Genomic DNA, 19188 nt, shown 5'->3' with positions numbered 1-19188 from the left:
ATTGATGTTAGACATCACTTTTTGAGAGACAATATTGAAAAAGGGAATATTGTGCTTACATATTGTCTAACTGAGGAACAAATTGCAGACATCTTCACCAAGGCTCTTAGTAAAGATCAATTTGAGAGGAATAGGCTGAAGTTGGGGATGATGATCTCTAACTGAAGTCTGAAGCTTCAACAGTTGAATTCCCTTGAAGGCTAAATTTGCAGTACATGTATCCTTTGTGTCAATAATTTACTATCTGGATTAGATCTTTTTGGTACCTATTGTAGGTATACTTTCAGAAAGGACTAGCTTAGCAAAGACATGGCTAGAACAGCTGGGGAATGAGGATAAAACTGTGTTATGGGACCTGGTGCTTGTCCAGGTTAGCATTTGTACATTAATTTTAAACTGAAAAATTATGACCGTTGATAATGCCATGTGTCAGTCATCGGTCATTCTGACCGTTGGTCCCATCGCTTATTCCTCAAGCAACACGTCAAATCAAGGACCTAGCACCGTTTCAAATCCTTTTAAACCCTTTTTCCTTCTTTTTGATTTCTCATCCGTCTCTCAACATTCTTCACAAAAAAAGGAAAAGAAAAGTTAAAGACAAAATCTCTTTTTTTTTGTCTTCGAAAAGCTATTTTTGTTCTTATTCTGGTCAAAGATGTCTGATCCTTCTTCAACCTCTAAGCAAGTGCTCACTGCTCTCAGTGAAATTGAACTATCGCTTTTTACTCTCCTTCAGCAGTAGAGTCCAGATCTAGTGTTCCTTCTAGTTCTCAGCATGATACTTCTGAAAAACCTTTCCATTCCATAGATCTGAACAGCACTAGTATACCTACCGGACCTGGTCCTTACCATGAGATGTTGCCTGACAATCTATTTGAAGGAGACTTGCCAAGAAATAAATCGTCTGAGTCAAACATTTTGGCAGCAAGTGAAGAACTGGTTATCGAAAGTCTTGCAATGATAAGAGAAGAAGTTAGGGCTGAGCAAAATGAATCTTTACAAGGTGAAGAGGTAAGAGACACTCAACCCATTTTTGATAAAACTCCAGATTTTGGGAGGTATCCTTCTTCTAACTCCTCAGATTCTGAAAATGATGAGGAACCCATTTAATGAAAGGTTGAAAGAAGGGAGGTTGGGGTGTCTAGAAAGGGAAAAGAAAAAGTAGTGGATGAGGCTCCTAGAAGAAGACCTACTACTAGGTATGATGCTAGGAAGTTGATAGCTGATGCCTTAAAGACTAGTGCAAGATCTACGACTGAAATTCGGAGTGCCAGAACTTTTAAAGTATCAAACTTTAGAATGCCTGAATCTGGTGTCATAAAAGTGTCTGTCGAAGAAATGGATAAGAAAAACAAGAAGACAAAGTCAGGAAAAGCAAAGTCAAAGGATCAAAAGAAGGTTGAGAAAACAAAACCCAAGAAGAAGAGTTTTACTGGAAAACGGAAGAGATCACAGGGACCTGGTACCCAACAAACAGGTGAAGAGGAAGTCAATATGCAGGAAATTGTTGACAACTTGAAAACGCAGGCTGTATTGGCTGGAAGAGTCTTTGAGATGGGAATAATCAATCTTCCCGGCATGGACTCTCTCCATGACATGGTGGAAATTCAATCATGGATGCATTCATTCAACAGGAAATCTCCTATCCTGTACAAAGAAGAAGTGCGTGAATTCTATTACAACATTCAATTTAAAGAAAATGGGAGCATCCTCACAAGAGTTAATGATATTGCAGTGCATCTGGATGAGTTTCTGCTGAGCAAAATTCTCAGGGTACCTAGAGAGGGAACCAGGTCTGTTATTGGGAAAACTTGTTCGATTGAGTTTGTGTCCTTGGTTTCTAAGCTTCCTACAACAAAGGTTGCTGAGGTTTTTAAGAAGGTCATGAAGAGCGAGTACCAGTTGATGTTCGAATTTGTACACAAAATTCTCCTTCCTCGGACTGAAAAGAGGACTTCAGCAACTTCTGCTGACTTATTTGTGATGGAGATATTGTGCAGATTCGAAGCTTTGAATCTCCCAGCACTTATGCTTGAGCACATGTACAAAACTGTCATTGAGAGGAAAGATATTCATGGGATGAGATACGGATACTTTCTCACTGAAGTATTCAAACATTTTAAAATTCCTCTAAGCGTTGGCGGGGTTGGGACTGTGAAACAAACTTTTTCAGAGAGTACCCTGGTCGAATGTGACTGTATCAAAGGAAAAGGCAATCCCAAGAGCAAGATGGCTCAACTCATAGACGATCAGGATCAACTCAAGCATGAGGTTGAGGAGCTAACAGTGCGTTTGAGTGGTAAAGATGCTGAAATTGCTATTCTCAAAGCTGAACTACTTACTGCACAAACTGAGGGACCTGGTACTTCTGTGGTTCAAGCCCTGGAGAGGGAAAATGCAGAGTTGAGGGTCAAGGTTACTGCCTTGCAAGAGAAGGCAATTAAGGATAATGATGCTACAAATGATCGACTCACTCTCATTATCCAGTCCCTTTCTCATCAACCTCCCCCTTCCTAGTATGTTCCAATCTTCTCCTCTGTCTTCTTTTTGTGGCTTGTCTTTGTGTCTTTGGATTATCAGTTTATTTTTAATGTACTAATTGTTATCGTGGAATGCTATTTAACTTATTCCTCTGGTGTTCTAATTATTATCTATTGTGAATGCGTTTTCCCTTCTGTTTTACTGTTATCTAGCTTTGATCTTATCTGATATTACTGTTGACATCATTGGTTTATTGTATCTCTTTTTTATGATGCCAAAAAGGGGAAGTAAAACTGGTAAGTGGCTAAGTGGCTGAGTTGTGTGTGAGGGGGAATACAGTGAGGGGGAACAAAGTGAGGGGGAATACAGTGAGGGGGAACAGAGCTGGAGTGGTGCCTGAGCATTGTTTGTCATCATCAAAAAGGGGGGAAATGTTATTTGCAGTTTTGATGATTCGACAAACTCAGGGACCTTGTAAAGGTACAAGGTTTCTTACTTGAGCTTTGAAGATGAAACAAACTCAGGGACCTAGTAAAGGTACCAGGTACCCCATGTGACTAGCCGGTTGACTGCCAACTGGAGAAGGTATAGAATGCGGGTGCACATTTCCCAACGGCGTCAGAAAGTCAGACTTCTCAAACCAATGGCAAAGAGTTTAAGGAAAGTGACTTGTCCATATAAAAGTCACTTTCCTAAACATTATTCCTTAGTTTTTGCAACTTGATAAAGCATTTTCAAGAACACTTGCAAAGGCTATCGAAAATCAAAGCAGAAGAATTATTCAAAACAACAACTAAAACCTCAGCAGCATATAGTGTAGTTGATTAAGAATATATTCTCTTGGTCTTATATTGTAAACTATTCCTAAATCTATAAAGGAATTAGTATGTGGTGTTAAAATTCTAAGTTGTCTAGGAGGGATAGCTTAGTGGGTAGAGTAAAATTTACTTAGGCTTGTCGAGCAATAGCGATTATTGCTTGACTGTGAGATTAAAAACTTTTTCTCACATTTGTTGTAATCGGGTTTCACTTTTGCTTGTGAAGATTAGTGAAAACGGTTGAAAATCCTGTGAGACAGGTCGTGGTTTTACTCTCTTAAGCAAGGAGGTTTTCACGTAAAATTGTTGTGTTGTTTATACTGCATTTACTTTCTTTTCATACTTGTTACTGTGTCAAGGGACCTGGTCCATTGACTGATAAGTGAAGGCACATATTCTATCAAAGTTCTCTGTAGCATTCAATCAATGGTTGTGTATTGTATCTGAAAAATTACAGTTTAGATTTCACAATTTATCAGAGTCTGTTCATGATGCTCGTGAGATCTTTGAATACCCAAATGGATACCACTTATGTTCGAGGCAGTTCATCCATATTTATGTTGAAGAAATAAAGACCATCGGAGCTCCATCGACTACTAGTAATGTGATGTAAGGAGCTCTACTTTTATTTGACATTCCATTTCCTCTTTCTTTTTTCTTTTTCTTTTTTTTTTTGGCTTTTCTTGTCAGCTTGTTGTTGATGGTGTTTTGCTTTGGGATTGCGTCACTTTTGGACCCGTCTTTTATGTTCAACCATTTTTTCATTAAATAGGCCTAGCCCATATTTAGTTTTTATAATATGATAGTTATTGCAACAATATCTATTGTTGTTTAAATTGCCACAACAATTTTAGCAATTGCTTAAGTTGTCGCATCAATTCCTATAGCTAGCAACTTCAGTAGAGTTGTTGCAACAACTTCAAAGTTGGGGAGCGGGAGGGGAGAGGGGTGGGATGGGAAGATAGGGTCTTTCGGTAAATAATATAATCTAATGATTTTGAAACTAATCTTAAAATATCACCTCTACCCAATAAAAGACTAGTCTCACTTTTTCTTAATGTTGGAACTTTTTTTGTCATCCTTGATTACTCTTTCCGGGTATTAGGTCAAGATAATCTTCTTCCCTTTTATATATAAAAGATGGTAGGTACCCTATTATTGCATTTCCTAGAAAAAGAAAAGAACCATTCGTTTATATTTTATTAAGAACAGAGGATTAAAAGATTAAAGGGACCCATCCTATATAGAGAAAAATACAACCACGTTCTGTTGTGTGGAATTTTCTAAATGTTACAATGGAGCCTTACACTTACAGGATGCTAATAAACAGTCTCCTTTCTTGTATCTTGTTCAGTTGAAGCAACACATGATAGCCCATTTTATACAGTGTACAACATCTAATAGGAAACAAAATTTCTAATACTACGACATACAATATTATTTAACTTCTGCAAGTAAATCGTGTCAAAAGTAGAAACAAATTATCACATGATAATTTGGTTAGAATCCGGCTCTCAGCTGCATCCAGACAGATTTCAATTTCAACACAGGCCCGGCCGGACCTTACTAGAAGATCCAATAATAAAGTGAGTTCTTCACAAGGTACGACCAGAACTGGTTGGTAAAATTCACAATATAGAAGCTTACATTTTGTAGCTAGGCATATACTTCGTGACATTCTGTATGGTAGGAGGAAGGAGGAAAGAAAGAAGAGCTCTATTTTCCTATCATCTTGGACATCAAATCTAACACTAGGCAGAGAGATGATTTCCCTCTTTAACCGACACAAGAAATAACTAGAGTGACACATCCTGCAGCAGTAAAAGAAACAAAGGACACATTGTCCTTACCACTTTCGACAAAAGAGAGTTTTCTAGTGTCGTCAAAATTCATCAAGGGCTCAAAAGCTTGAAAAAACAACACTACGAATTCCCCCTCTTAAATGTGGATGGACAAAAGAACCATGGGAATAGTTGATTATATCAGGGATGAGCAGAATTTAATGCATCGGCACTCTCAATTGGAGTATGCATAAGTGGGTTCCATCTATCAAACACTATTCTGCCACCTCGACCAATCCTTCCACGAGAATTGAATGTGCGTCCAGCTAGGCCATTTTCCATTGAAGAACCTGGAGGTTTGATACTTGCAGCTGCCAATTTTTCTGGATCAAGAGGTTTAGTAAACAGGAGAAGTGGCTCATTTGGATCCTACAGCAAACCAATAAGAGCAAAGTCTGGTAATTAGTTTAGTACTATGAGTGTGTTATGCTCAATGTATGCTTACACACAAAAGTGAGTCATGTGAATATATGAACCATTAAAGAGGAGATCAAAAAGAAACATCAAAAGAGTAGGCAAGCACCAATTTGTGGAGCCATCCAGGTGGGACATGTCGACGTTTCAACTCTCGCTCTTGCCTCATGCTTCCAGCAGACACCATCACTGGCTTTGAGTCAACGAAGGTAAGATTTGGCGAGACATCAAACTGAGCATGTGGACGGCTAATAGCAGCATCATCCGAGTCAACATATTCCTCTTCACTTGAACCAAACATACTTGGGAAGGAAGGAAATCCAGGAAGAGCCAACGTGTCCTCGAAAAGCTCAATTTCGTTCTGGAAACCAAGAAACTTACTATTATTCATTCAGAATCAAAGCGCATTGCACATAAATGACCTTAAAGCTTATACCAAAGAGCTGAGAACCAGTTATGGTGCTAAAAGATGTTGAATTGAAGAGGTCATGGCAATATGGCAGTTGACAAAGAGGCAGTCGGCTAAAAAAAGATCTGTCCCACAGGCCACAATCAAAGATAGTACTTGCCATAAAGAGTTACCTCCACTTTTAACCTATCCAAATGATTTATCACCAGCCCATTCAGCACAACCAACTATTAATGGATTACAAAATATTCTTTTCCAGTACTGTTTCTAATGAAAGTTCTTTTCCAGTACAGCAAATGGAGTTGATTCATAGCATGTAATATAATTAACTCAATTTCATATAACTCAGAAAGCAATCATCATTAAAAAGAGAGAGGGCATACTCGTAAAATGTTGTCTCCTGTCATGACTTGTGACTCAAAAAAAGTTACTTCATTGTGGATTGTCAAACGGCAATATCACTTCGGCAAGTAGGTATTACAAGCATAAAAGTTGCAAAGGAGAAAGAAGAAAATACCACACTCTACATACCTTGTGTTTCATCTGAAGTCTCTGAAGACTAACCTCACTCTCCACAACTTCTCGTTTCTTCTCCTCTCTCTGCATATAATCACATCAAAGGATTTGAAAACTGCTGATGAAGTGATCAGAGAGATGGACGTTGTAGAGGTTCTTTATTTTGTGTTAACAAGCTTAGAACGATAAAAGTACATGCTATCCATATCTTCACAAAAGTACATGCTATCCATATCTTCACATTGAAATTTTTTTGATAAGTCTTCCACATTGCAGTCCATATATACTTAAAGCTAGGCCAAAAAGAGATGGTAAAAAGAAGAGTGATGTGGCATCTCTCTTCGGCCAAGAATCCTATCCATCTTTTTTTCTTCTTTTCTTTTGAGCAATTTCTTCTATTTCTTTTTGTACAAAAATTTAATGTGTCAATTACTACTCCACTCATTCATATTTTTATAGTTGACTTAATGGTCTGTATTTTCACTGCCCCACAACTTTTTATTACCATAACCCTAAATAATTAATAGTCGTTTTAAACTTTAATGGCATCATTTGACATTCCATATGGTAGTCCTATAAATGGAGACACTATTAAGACTGTTGCAAAAAGACATGATCATATTAGTCAAGAATGTCACCCTCAAGTGTCACCCTTCTTGAGTATCAAATATAGCAATAGGCCTATCGGACATAGCAATAGGCCAAAAGCAACCGGTTGTAGTAGTGTAGATAGACAGATTTTAAAGAGGAGAAAACATATGAAATCGATTCCACCCAAAATAAGTAAACTGCAAACTTATAAGTAGCTTATGTAGTTTTGACATTGTTTGATTGTTTGCAATTTGTAATATGTAGAAAATATATAAAACCAACTCAGGAAAGTAGACAGGTAGCAGCAAAATTTGCATATGAACTTATGCAAAATTGTAATTCCTCAAATTGTGAACTTATTAGATTCATTAAAACTGAACTTTGTATCATATCATGCAATATATTCTTAACAATTGTTGCTTATCTTTATTTTACAACACATTTACCTTTTCTCTCATAAATTAGCTGTTTCCTATTTTTTTCTTCATCTTATTTAAGCTAAGTTGCTCGGACTCTTTCACTTTTGGTGCCGCACCCATGTCGACACGATGTGGGTGTATGTGTCAATGTGGGATCCATACCTGATCTGGGCAACTGGTTTTGGGTATTTTGACCAAATTCGAGGGAGAAATTCTAGACAAATTCAATTATTTCTGTAAATCAAAATAAACACTAAGGTAAAATTGAAGAAAATGAAATACCTTGTATTTATAAATTTCTATTTTCCCTCTCTTTCCTTTTATCTCCTTCCAGGATTCTCCCCTTGATGAATTCTCCTCAAGTTTTCCACATAATATCAAATAATTTAGGTTTTATAGCTCTATCCGTATCCCCATATATTAAAAACTTAGATCATAAAGGATCTGACCTGTAGTCCGCACCCTTGTCCATATATGGATCTGTATCCCCATATATTAAATTTTAGGTCATAAAGGATCTGACCCGTTTCAGACACCCGAGTTTGAGCAACTTAGTATTTAATAATTTCAAAATTTGTTCTTTCTAACTTGTGGTACTTTTATTATTCAAGAAGTTCTTTTAATGTTACTACATAAGAGGACAAAGTTATTACTTAATGCCTTCACTCTGTCCAAACAATCAGGAAAGCTAATTATCCATGGTTAAAATGGTGAGAGTGCTCTAGTGATGATGCAGATTAACTACAATCATTATTGCACAATCACACCATTACTAATGAGCAAGAACCCCCCCAAAAGGAAAAGAAGCTTCCTTTTTAATTTTTTTCATATGTAGCAAAACATGTATAATTCAATCGAGAAAAGAAGACTAATTGGACAAGTCATTGTGAGAGACGAGCATAACTCTTCACATTCAATTGATTTTAAATTTGGAAAAAATACAAGTATAGTTCAATCAATTTTCATTTTTTATTTTGATTTTGCTTATTTTAAATACAAGGTATACATCCTTTCAAGAATAAGATTCCAACACAATTTAACCCAACCAAAGAAGTTGCAACATAAAAATTTTAAATTCATCTTACAAGGCTAATTAGAAGCTCGTCTTCCTAATGACTTTTTGTTGCTAATATAAAAAATTTAAAATTCATTCATATTTATAATAAAAACTTGGCTTCTTCATTAAGGATAATAACAATTGAAGTATTTTTATGTGTGAGAAATAGCAAGTTTAAGATGAGAAAAAAAATTGAAGTATATTCTTGAATATGGAAAAATGTTTATATTTTTTCATGACCACGTGAAACATGGGCTGTTTTACTGGTTAATTCAGAAAGACAAACCTTAATGAGAGCCTCAAGAATGGTCTTTGATTGGTCAAGGCTGCGCCTAACCTGTAGAATATGACATACGATTTTATATAATACAATTTAATTTAAAAAAGGAAGTCAACACAATATTTAGCAGAGCCTCTGTACGAGATGCAAAGTATCCCTCTCACCTATTATATGGGAGGCATGCTAGAGGAAATCAAGTCAAGCAACACAGCTTTTGTAACTTAGTTTATCATTGTTATATCACCAAGACAATCATCTTATACTTGAGAGAATTAATATCAGATAAGCAATTGATGTCAGGTGTAGGCACCAAAAACATTGGCATGAGTGACCTACAATTTGCAACTTAAATTCCACCATCTTAAAAAGAGATGTTCAAATTCATTTCTGGAAACAGGGAACAAAAAGTCGCAATTATTCTGGTTTGGTGTTGCAATACCATGTTCATGCAGAAGTTGAAGATGGATTGGACAATAGTTACAACTAAAAGTACATAACTGAAGGAATTGAGGTTGTTATAGACTGGCCACTTGGTTGTGCCAATATTTTATAGCAAGGGTCATGAGCAGACTAAGAAAGATGCTGAGCAAGATCTGTGATGAAAGAGTGGCCTGGGCATGTTCATGCAGAAGTCGAAGATGGATTGGATAATATTACTACTAAAAGTACATAAAATGAACGAAATGAGGGTGACAAAGAAAGGTCACTTTGGTTGTGCAAAAAGTTGATAGTAAGGGTCACGAGCAGCCTAAGAAAGCCACTGAGCCAGATCTGCGACGAAAGAGTGGCTGGGCCAATAAGCAGGGCAAGGAGACGATCACACAACCACAAATGAAAGCCCTGTTGGTAATTTTTTTTTTCTTTTTTTTTTTTTGATGAAGTAATTAGTTCTATTGCAGGCACCAAGTAGATGCATAATAGTTACAAACGCTTAGTAGCAAAAGGTCAGCTCTCCTTTACATTGTTAATTGAGAATCAAGGAGCGGACATGGTTCAGAAATGAATCAGGGCAATCTAGAGGGTGGTAATTTTTTTTTCTAGTTGTCAGCACGTGCAGAAGAAACAAATTGAAAACTCTTAACGGTAATTCCCCACTCACCTGGCGAAGCTTTTCAAATGACTGCACATTGTTTTCCCTCCTTTGCATCTATGACAGAAAAAGGGAAGTAAAATAAATACCTCATAACAACTAATCATCAAGGCCGATGTGTTAGCAAGAATATCTAAGGTCAAAGTAACCAAAGTCGCATACCCTCCTTGTGTGAAGTCTGTGAGCCTTCTCCCTTGGCCTAAATACATTATATGGATTGGTATCACTAACAGGTGGAGGAGGCTGCAAGAATCAAGGTAGAAAAGCAATCAGAAACTCAGAAAGTAATCACTTGTAACTGATGGAGTCACAGAACAAAATCTAAATACGATGATCTCTTACGAGGTGCATATATCAAAAATCCACCAAAATGAAATAAAGAAAAGGAACCTTAAACTTTTCAATAGGAAAGATATCACCAGTCATATGTTAGAAAAAAATTGTGCAAAAAGGAGCGATGATGCAACAATATTTCATGTGAGAATTTTTGCACGAAAACATCAGTCAGACAGGAAAAAGCAAGACAGAAAAAATGAACAGTGGATGCAACATCGGAACTTTTAGCTTTGAGGGATATGAAAACAATCAAAAACATTCTATTTGAAATATCTGACTCATCGTCAAGAATGAGGACAGGATATTAAAAAAGGGAATGTGTAGCATTAAGTGCTGAAGAAGCATAAATACCAAATTCTAATTTTAAGGAGCTTCACTGATACAATTTAGTATTTTCTTCTACAAGTATGGCCAAAAATTAGACAGCATTAACATTATTGAATGATATGGGTCCAGCTTTCTCTCTAATGGCAAAGAGTAACTTCACAAAATAACACGCAGAAAATCTCTTTTAGTGCTTGAAGGATATGTTGAAATTAATGTGAAGCGATGAAAGAAAACATCAATAGAAGAATATGGTCATGGCTTTAGTTGATGCTTATTAAAGGCCCAAAACAATCAAAGAGAACCAGTCAAAATGTTTGATATAGCCAGGAAAACTGAGAATAAAATGACAAGGACTGAGGTAATTAACTGTCATAAGAGGAAATTAATTTAACACACAAGAAGACTAAATACTGGAAAAACTCAGATAGACGTAGAAGAGAAAGGAAGAGAAGAGAAGGCCAAAACAGAAAGAGGGAATCAATTGGTTTATGCAAATTTTCTTGGTACTTATTGAAATTAATAAGAATGTAAATTCAAGGAGCTATATCCCTATTTATTTCCTTCTTCATTCCTATTAACCCAGCTCCCGAGTACACATTTTCAAGAGAAGAAGTGTAACTGAACTAGCAGATAACGATTATATATGTCATCTAACGTGACAACCAAATCACAATGAATTCAAAAACTATTAAGGCCAAAAAGAAATCTAAATAACACCAGTGAAATGAGTGTTAGATTATTTACTAACATAATAAATTCAAAAATGGAAATCTCTGACTTTAAGATGCTAACTAACTCAAGATATCTCTACTGTTTCTTCTGGATGAGTCTGTCTGAAGAATAAAATTTCAAATAATAAAACCATCAGAGAAAAATCGGGTTAGGGAACCCTATCCATATGTTTTCTACAGAACAAACTAGTAAGTTATGGAACACAAGGAAGAATGCTTGATAAAATATATATGTACTGTGTAACACCAATGCAATCATTTATATCTGGATTACAATACAGAAATCAAAACTTGACCTGCAAACGCCGAAGAATAGGCTTCTGCCACCGTTCCCGCTGGTAGACAGAAATGTGAATTCCAAGAAAAAGAGATGTGTTAGATTCATCTTTAACATACCAAATTACTAAAAATCTAGCAATGCTGATAATAAAAAAGAAAACATCATAGCACCAATTAATTAGTCAAGCACTTTGAAGTCCATTGCATTTTGTTACATAACTGAACAATGATAGAGATATCAAGAAACTTATCACCATGCATATAAAGTCCAGTATATTTAAAATTGAATAGGAAGTTCCCTTTTTTTAAAAGGAAAAAAGGAAAATAGGAGGCACAAGCTATCCCAGACACCACAGCTATCAAAAAACAAAAAAATAGGAAGTCTTACATCAAGTCATATAACCACATACAATTTTTTTTGGAACTTCTATTTTATTTTAATTTTTTAAACTAAAACACCATACAACTTGTTTAATAGATGTTTTGAACAATAATCCTTACGACTATATATATCCAGTAAATGAGGTCTTCTATCTATCAGAACGAATTACCTAATAGAAGCCACATTTCCGTTCACAACCATTTAAGATACATAGTTTCAGCCATCCCAAACGATCCAAACTGAAATTTTTTGTCCAAAAAGGATTGCATTAGCACCTATTGTGTATAGCTTCTGATACAAACATGATCTGAAATTTGACAGGATAGGTTCATCTGTAGACTTACTGATTACAATGGCCACTACTGATCATGCTAGTATAAGAATAAGTGGAGAGCAACCAGAATCAATACCAACTAAAATAATCCCTCCAACTGGAATCCCATTTACTTTTTCTTCATCAAATTACACAACATAAAATGATGTTAAATCACAGTATCACACAACATAATTTGGTGAGGAATAGGTACCTTGTCTTTCCAGTAAGTATAAATTGACTGGAAAACTCCATATTTGATTGTTAGAGATTGCAATGCCTAGATTTCAGGAAAAGAAAGAAATGACAACCGTTAGACTCAACGCAAGCCAACTCTCTTTAGAAAATAAGTAAAACTACTGAATTACAACAGTCAGAGAAGCAAATTAATCTCACAAAAGAAAACCAGTCATGACATCTGAAAATTAAGATCACGCAAGAAGCAGAAAGCTCTTGTACATGTTAGCTCTTGTAAATGTTATGCGTTTATAACTGAATAAATTAAAATATCACCACCACCAAAAAAATGTTGCCTCCATAGATTAAAAAAGGGCATATATTCAATACATAGACATAAGTTGCAGACTGATGCTTCTCAGTGACACAGTAATTTTCAGACACCTCCTACAGTAGATGTTGTCCCTTTCTATTGAACTGATACAACGCATACCAGAACACAGAAATTTTCAACTTGACAGTAAAAAATGCCAAAGAAGGCCAATGATCTCAAACTTTCTTTACATGATACGTCCTTTTAGTTAAACACGATTTCTGTCTTAGAACTGATATCACCTCTTCAGGTCCTTAACTAAGAATTTTAGAAGTTAACAGTAATCTTCATGTTAATTAAAATTAGAACCTATCTCTTTACTTAACAAATATTTGGAAGTATGAGAAGTCCATCATGTATAAGAATCGAACTCTTTCGTCTCAAAGTAACCCTTCTTCAATCAAGGACCAGAAGCTACACATAATTATCATTGAATTTTGGTAGTTTTCTGTAGAACACACAGTTAACCATTGGGGATACCACAACATCAGTGACTTTCTGCAACTCTGCAATATATTTGCATCCATATTCAACAGCTTTATGTGGAGGCTTTTTTTCAGGAATACATAAAAGATCAGGAAAACAGTGAAACCAAACAACCAAAAGAGACACTAACTGGCACTAGAAAACTTATAGCACATAATGAATCCTCTGAATATTCCTCCCATGCATCCCTTGAGATCATTTAATTCATCGGATCACTTAGTCAAGAAACAAAAGCAGAAGGACTACAAAAGAAAGAAATTGTTTTGGTTCTTCTTCTGATCATTTAACATATTGCCTCTAAGAATTCTGTTGTAATTTCGCAGACTAACATAAGAGGTAAACTATATAATGAACATAGATTCTCTACAAAGTCCACATTAACAACAAAAAGATGAAACTTATTACCAAACCAACAGTATTAACTACTCGAAAGGATCCTTTTAAATAACAAAGCAACAAAAAGTCAAAAGTAAAACCAGAAAACTGAACATATTAAGCAGAGACATTTTCACCTCAACAGAAGCATCGAAACTTAGAAGCACCGGGATAGGTGAGTTAAGAGTAGGAGTAATCACTCCTGCTCTTTCTCGGGCCTTGTGATCTAACACCTCTAATTTGTGCAGAATGGTCTCCAACCTATATCAGGCAAAAAGTAATGTCTGAATAAGCAAATCCAAAATTCAAATCATGAACAAGGTTAATATAATTGGATAGTTACAAGATGAAGATAATTTATAATTAAAGAAAATGATGAGGATGAAAGAAAAATATTTGAAGCAAAATACAGAATAACAAAGAGATAGAGAAGACAGATAGCAGTGTGAGGGAATAGGGCATAGCAGTCTGACTGAGTTGGAGAGCAACAAGGAAAACAGAAGTGCTCAAACAAATGTTAGTCTGTTAATTAGTCAACTATAGGAGAACTTGTAAGGTTTAAACTAAGGAAATAAAGCAGTCTATGCTGCTAGAGCTAATGAAACTAAGTTAAGTAAAAGGAGATAGTGACAAACAAGTTTTTGGCATATAAGAAATTGTACCTCACATGCGATTAAAATCAGGTTACAAAATGGATGGGCTAGTTAATATGGACTGTCAGACAATACGCAGAAGACTCTTGATCAAGGTAAGGTCAAGGTACGTAATCTAAGAAGATCCCAAAAATTATTGAGCTTTTGCTCTAAACATCCCATGTCATATAACATGTCCTTGTATTATGATCACCTTCGCCTGCGCAAGCTTTGACCTCCAGAGCCATGTAAGGATTCCAGAAGAATGGCTTGAGCGTCAATGTGGTTCAAAGCATCAAAAGTGAAGTCAGGATTCCATTATTGAAGCACACCGGAGCACTTCAGACAACACTGGCAAGATCAGAGAGAGGCTCTTTCCCTAAAATTGGGCTGTCGTGATTTATTAACAACTATCTGTGTAGCACTTCGATTGGCTAATATATAGCTTAAGAAGTTGTAATATGAGTATATAATGGAAGCATTCTATCTCCTTTTTCTTTATAACTGGATGGTGGAGTCCTGGCAAACTTGATTGCACCTCGACTAATTTTACCGGGGATCTGCTACCAGCACAGACACCGGTAGCTCTACCAATCAAGGCTCGGCATATGAAAAGATATCACTTATTGTTTTTGTCTTCGTTGATATTTGAACCTGTTCTTCCCACTTAATTGGCCACCAGGCCACTCCCTTGGGTGCAGAATCATTCTATCTCCTTATTTTTCTTAAATTTTGATTTCTAGGTTGCCTAAGCTCTGGTGTCGTGGTCACATATAGTGCTGATGAGTTATAATGATGCCTGCACCGGAAACATCCATAATCCTTTCTTTTTTTGGTTTTAATTAAGTTAAGGACCATACATCATTAACTTTGGATGGGTTTTAGCAGGCCTCAATTCTTCTCTTTTTTTTGTGAAATTAGCATATCTTACTTCTTTTGACAGAATGAATAGTTGCACGTACTAGAATTTACCATATCCACAGAAGTGCAACAATTAATCCAGTAAGTACTACTAGTAAAAAAAAAATCAAACAGTGCAAACAAGAAAGATGGGAAGACCAACTACAGGAGAAACAGATAGTAATAAGTAATCATTCAGAAGTAAATTAATGAGGTAAGAATGAAAACAAGACTGCGAATGAAAACAAGACTGCCACCAACAATTAAACAGATAATGAAAACAACACAATATACATGTAGGAATACAGTAAGATTTTTACTTTTCAGCTGCAAGAGCCTTCCTCTCTCTGTTTAGGTCTTGAAGCCAATCTTCATCCTCATTGTCAAGATCGTACTCAACAAATTCTCCAATCTCGGCTCGGGCTATAGTTAATTTAACAAAATTTCAGTAAGTTCTTTTTTAATATACAGAATAAACAGCATATAGTAAGGTTTAGAGGTTACTATCAACTTTGAAGAAAACTAAATACTAGTCATATTCTTCGCATACCTCCTCTAGCATGTATATAAGATGTTGGCTGTGCAAAAGTGCGTGAATAATCTCTTTCATATGTATCCACCACCACATACTCGGGTATAGGTATTTCAGGAATAAACTTCTTGCTAGAAGTCTGTTGTACCTAAGGAATAAATTTTTCCAGCACAATCAATTTAGCCAAAAATACAACCTATCCAGATATCAAACCTAAATTCCACATCTTATTCTGCACCATAAACTTCACAATTACGAAAATATTCTATGATTCTAGTAGACAACTTCCAGTGGAGTTCAAAGCAAGAACAGTTTCCTCATAATGCAAAACCCAATAATGTCAAGATCTCTTGATACAATTTCTCTCAAAAGAGATCTCTTGATATAAATTCTAAAAACGATAAAAAGAAAGATAAGTAGACTTCTGAAAGTAAGTTGATGGCATCTAAGATACAAGGAAATCAAAATAGATTATTGAACATCTAATTTTTCATCTCTCACTTAAAAAAGGATGCCCATATCCCAAAGGAGTTGAGAGCACTGAACAGCAACAGACTTAACATCTCAAACTATCCTTCTAGTATTTAGGATATACCAGTTTTATGGCTATGCCTTAGTCACTTCAGGGGAAGAAACACTTGGAGAACTCTTTAATTATCACAGATTACTTTCTCGCAATATTCTACAGTGAATGAACTAAAAATGGCTTCACTTTGTTTTCTTGTGCTTCAAAAGTAGAATAGGTTAAACATACTAAGAAAATCATAACCCGTAGTAATCAGACATTGCACCTTAGTGTCCCACAACAAAGGTTTCCCCAAAAACACCTTCACACCAAAGATGCCTGAAAACTTTGATTAGGGGAAATACGGAGTATTAAAACCATCAAGGCCTAAAATTCTGACGACAAGTACTTTACAATTCCAAAGATCTGCATCTCATAAAGAACACCACCAAATAAAAGAAGAAGCAGTCCACGCTTCATCATTCAAAACAAAAGAAGGAAGACCACATTTAGCAAGTAAATGCTTGTCAGGTGGCTCATACTTTTATCATTCAATAACACTAAACCATCAGTAACACTGACCTAAGTAAAAACTAAAACTACAATAATTACTGCCTGCTGCCATTTCTAGAATGAGGAGTCTTCTGATGACTTATGATCTCCTATTTTAATTAGAGACCAGCAGAAGCGAAAGGGAAACAATACATAAAATGATTTTCCCATGAAAACAGAGTTTCAAGTGAGAATTAGAAATAGAAACAATTCAAACACCATATCAGAAGCTGATCTAAAAAGCACTAAGTCCACAGTATGCATCTCTTAAGAAACTTGGAAAACGTCTCTAGATACTACATTGAATGGATTACCTCCTTTTTTTTTGGATATGTTCATTGTCAACTTGAGCTAACAAGATAAGTACACCACACCAATAGAAGCCCTCAAACACAGTCATACAAGCTTCAGAGTACCTTTCTTGAGCATCATGACTTATTTTATCATAAATTTGTGCAACAAACATTGTTTTGAGCATTCTTTTATAAATGTCATAGAATATCTGACTTTAGTTCAAGACAGAAACTGAGTTGCATGGTATGCATTATACTTCCAATAATAGGGAAAAAAATACCAAAAAAACATTGCCCAACACTCTGTATAGGCGATTCTCAAGACAATTAATTCCCCTTTGTTTAACCAAAGCATGTGAATTACATCCGTACACACTTTAGTTAACAAGCTATTCTTGGCACCAAATCCAAATTCATTGAATTATTATGGTTATTGACAGTAAATTATCAGCAAATAGAGACACTTACCGCTAGGCTAAAAATTTCACAGAACGTATGAAGAACCCAATACTCATTTTTTGCATCTTTTTAATAGCTAAATGTCTGCATGACCTTTCTCAATATTGAGGAACAAAATGAACACCTAAACAGTCATTTCATCTGCATACTCAAATATATTACTAGAGCTTCATGTTCTACTAACGCTGAACATACACATTCAAAACCATGCAACATTAACAATCAACTAAGAATAAGAATTCAGTATTATCAAACTTGTTTTCAGCAAACCTCAATATCTGCCGCTTCGGCAGCTAGACGAATGATTTGATTGCGGGTATTGGACTGTGAATCATCATCTTCAAAATCCTTTACAGATTTTACAATAGGTAACTTCTTGTGAATGTCAAGTGGGCGTGGCCTAAATGAGAGTCTACTCATTATCACGTCAACTCATTATCCAGACAAATAATGAAAACTTGTTTCTTTTTTCTCTTTTTGCCAGCTTCCGCTATGCATTACCACAAACAAATGAACTCGAAATTAGTGCAAACAGTTATGAAATAAACTTTCAGGTCATTTCAGAATTCAAATAAGCCGACTTTGACTTCCTAGTCACCATTTCAATTCGAATACAACGGTCGAATTTACCTGTTACCAAGGCGGACTTGCTGAAAACCTATCGGTCGAAATTTAGCGCGGGAGAAGAGGTGTTACGTTCAGGGATGGTGATCGCCGACGTAGATATTTTGAACGGCTAATCGCCGGAGAAGAAAGGAGATCGATAGCCTCCGGCCGGTTAGGGATTTTATATGGGGCTTTTGATTGGAATGAGATGTCGGTTAACCCGACAAGGTGAGACGCAGACCTGGACTAATACTCCGTATATTTTGTTGGATTTTGCATTTTTATAAGTAAAATTATTACATTTAATTACAACTTATACCTATAATTTTGCTCAAATAATAAAAATTATTTATAAGATTTAGGATACACCATAAATCTGTAGATACATAAAACATAGATTACAAATAATACATTAATTAAAACGAGAGATATATCTCTAAGATATAATAAAGATGTATTCAAAAAAGATTTTTATAAATTTTTTAAAACGAAAAGAAATTTTATAAATAATGGTAAAATAAGATGTGGATTTATATATTTTTTTCCTTTTTAGAAACACTATAGATATAAATTGAATTATTAGGTTAACAGATTGTAAACAATTTTGTAAATATTTTTATTAGATTACCAATTTGATTTTCGTTAATACGATAAGATTATATTAAATTATTATTTTACTTTTAATTATATGTTAGTGTGTTTAACATTTTATTAATACTATTTTCTAAATTAAGTACTTCTACTCATAAGCATAATAAACAAGCTTTTCTATTGCGATACATTTTTGTTCTTTCCATAAATTAGTGTTATCTTTCAATTTTATATTTGATTGTGATAAAAATGAATAATTAATGATGGTTCCTTAATTTATTATATAAGTCTTTAGAACGAATTTAAATAATTTTGTCTTAAATAAAATTGATTAATATAGAAATTTGGAGATTTGTATTGCACGTCTATTCGTGCTACTACTTTTATTTTATTAACATTGTTTACAACTAATTTTATGAGTAT

The 19188-nt window shown here is 35.2% G+C and overlaps 1 protein-coding gene across 2 annotated transcripts; it reads right to left on the bottom strand.

Annotated features, from left to right (window-relative positions):
* Positions 1–4608: 4608 nt before the first annotated feature.
* On the bottom strand, positions 4609–18460 carry LOC101253542 (uncharacterized). Of its 2 annotated transcripts, none has more exons than XM_004231556.5 (13): positions 18199–18460; positions 17839–18058; positions 15778–15907; positions 15548–15650; positions 13833–13956; positions 12499–12564; positions 11607–11645; positions 10079–10159; positions 9926–9973; positions 8833–8883; positions 6495–6563; positions 5664–5915; positions 4609–5509 (listed from the first exon to the last, which is right to left on the bottom strand). In XM_004231556.5, the coding sequence occupies exons 2-13, from the start codon at positions 17986–17988 to the stop codon at positions 5282–5284; spliced, it is 1341 nt and encodes a 446-aa protein (XP_004231604.2). In that variant the 5' UTR covers positions 17989–18058; positions 18199–18460; the 3' UTR covers positions 4609–5281. The 2 variants fall into 2 exon arrangements, with proteins under 2 accessions (XP_004231604.2, XP_069149408.1); XM_069293307.1 differs by having other exon boundaries at positions 15778–15898; positions 18199–18430.
* Positions 18461–19188: the final 728 nt, after the last annotated feature.

The sequence above is a fragment of the Solanum lycopersicum genome, chromosome 2, assembly GCF_036512215.1.
Source record: "Solanum lycopersicum chromosome 2, SLM_r2.1".
Classification (NCBI taxonomy): Eukaryota; Viridiplantae; Streptophyta; class Magnoliopsida; order Solanales; family Solanaceae; genus Solanum; species Solanum lycopersicum.
The sequence above is the reverse complement of the archived record's forward strand: the minus strand, read 5'-3'. Positions and strand labels throughout refer to the sequence as shown.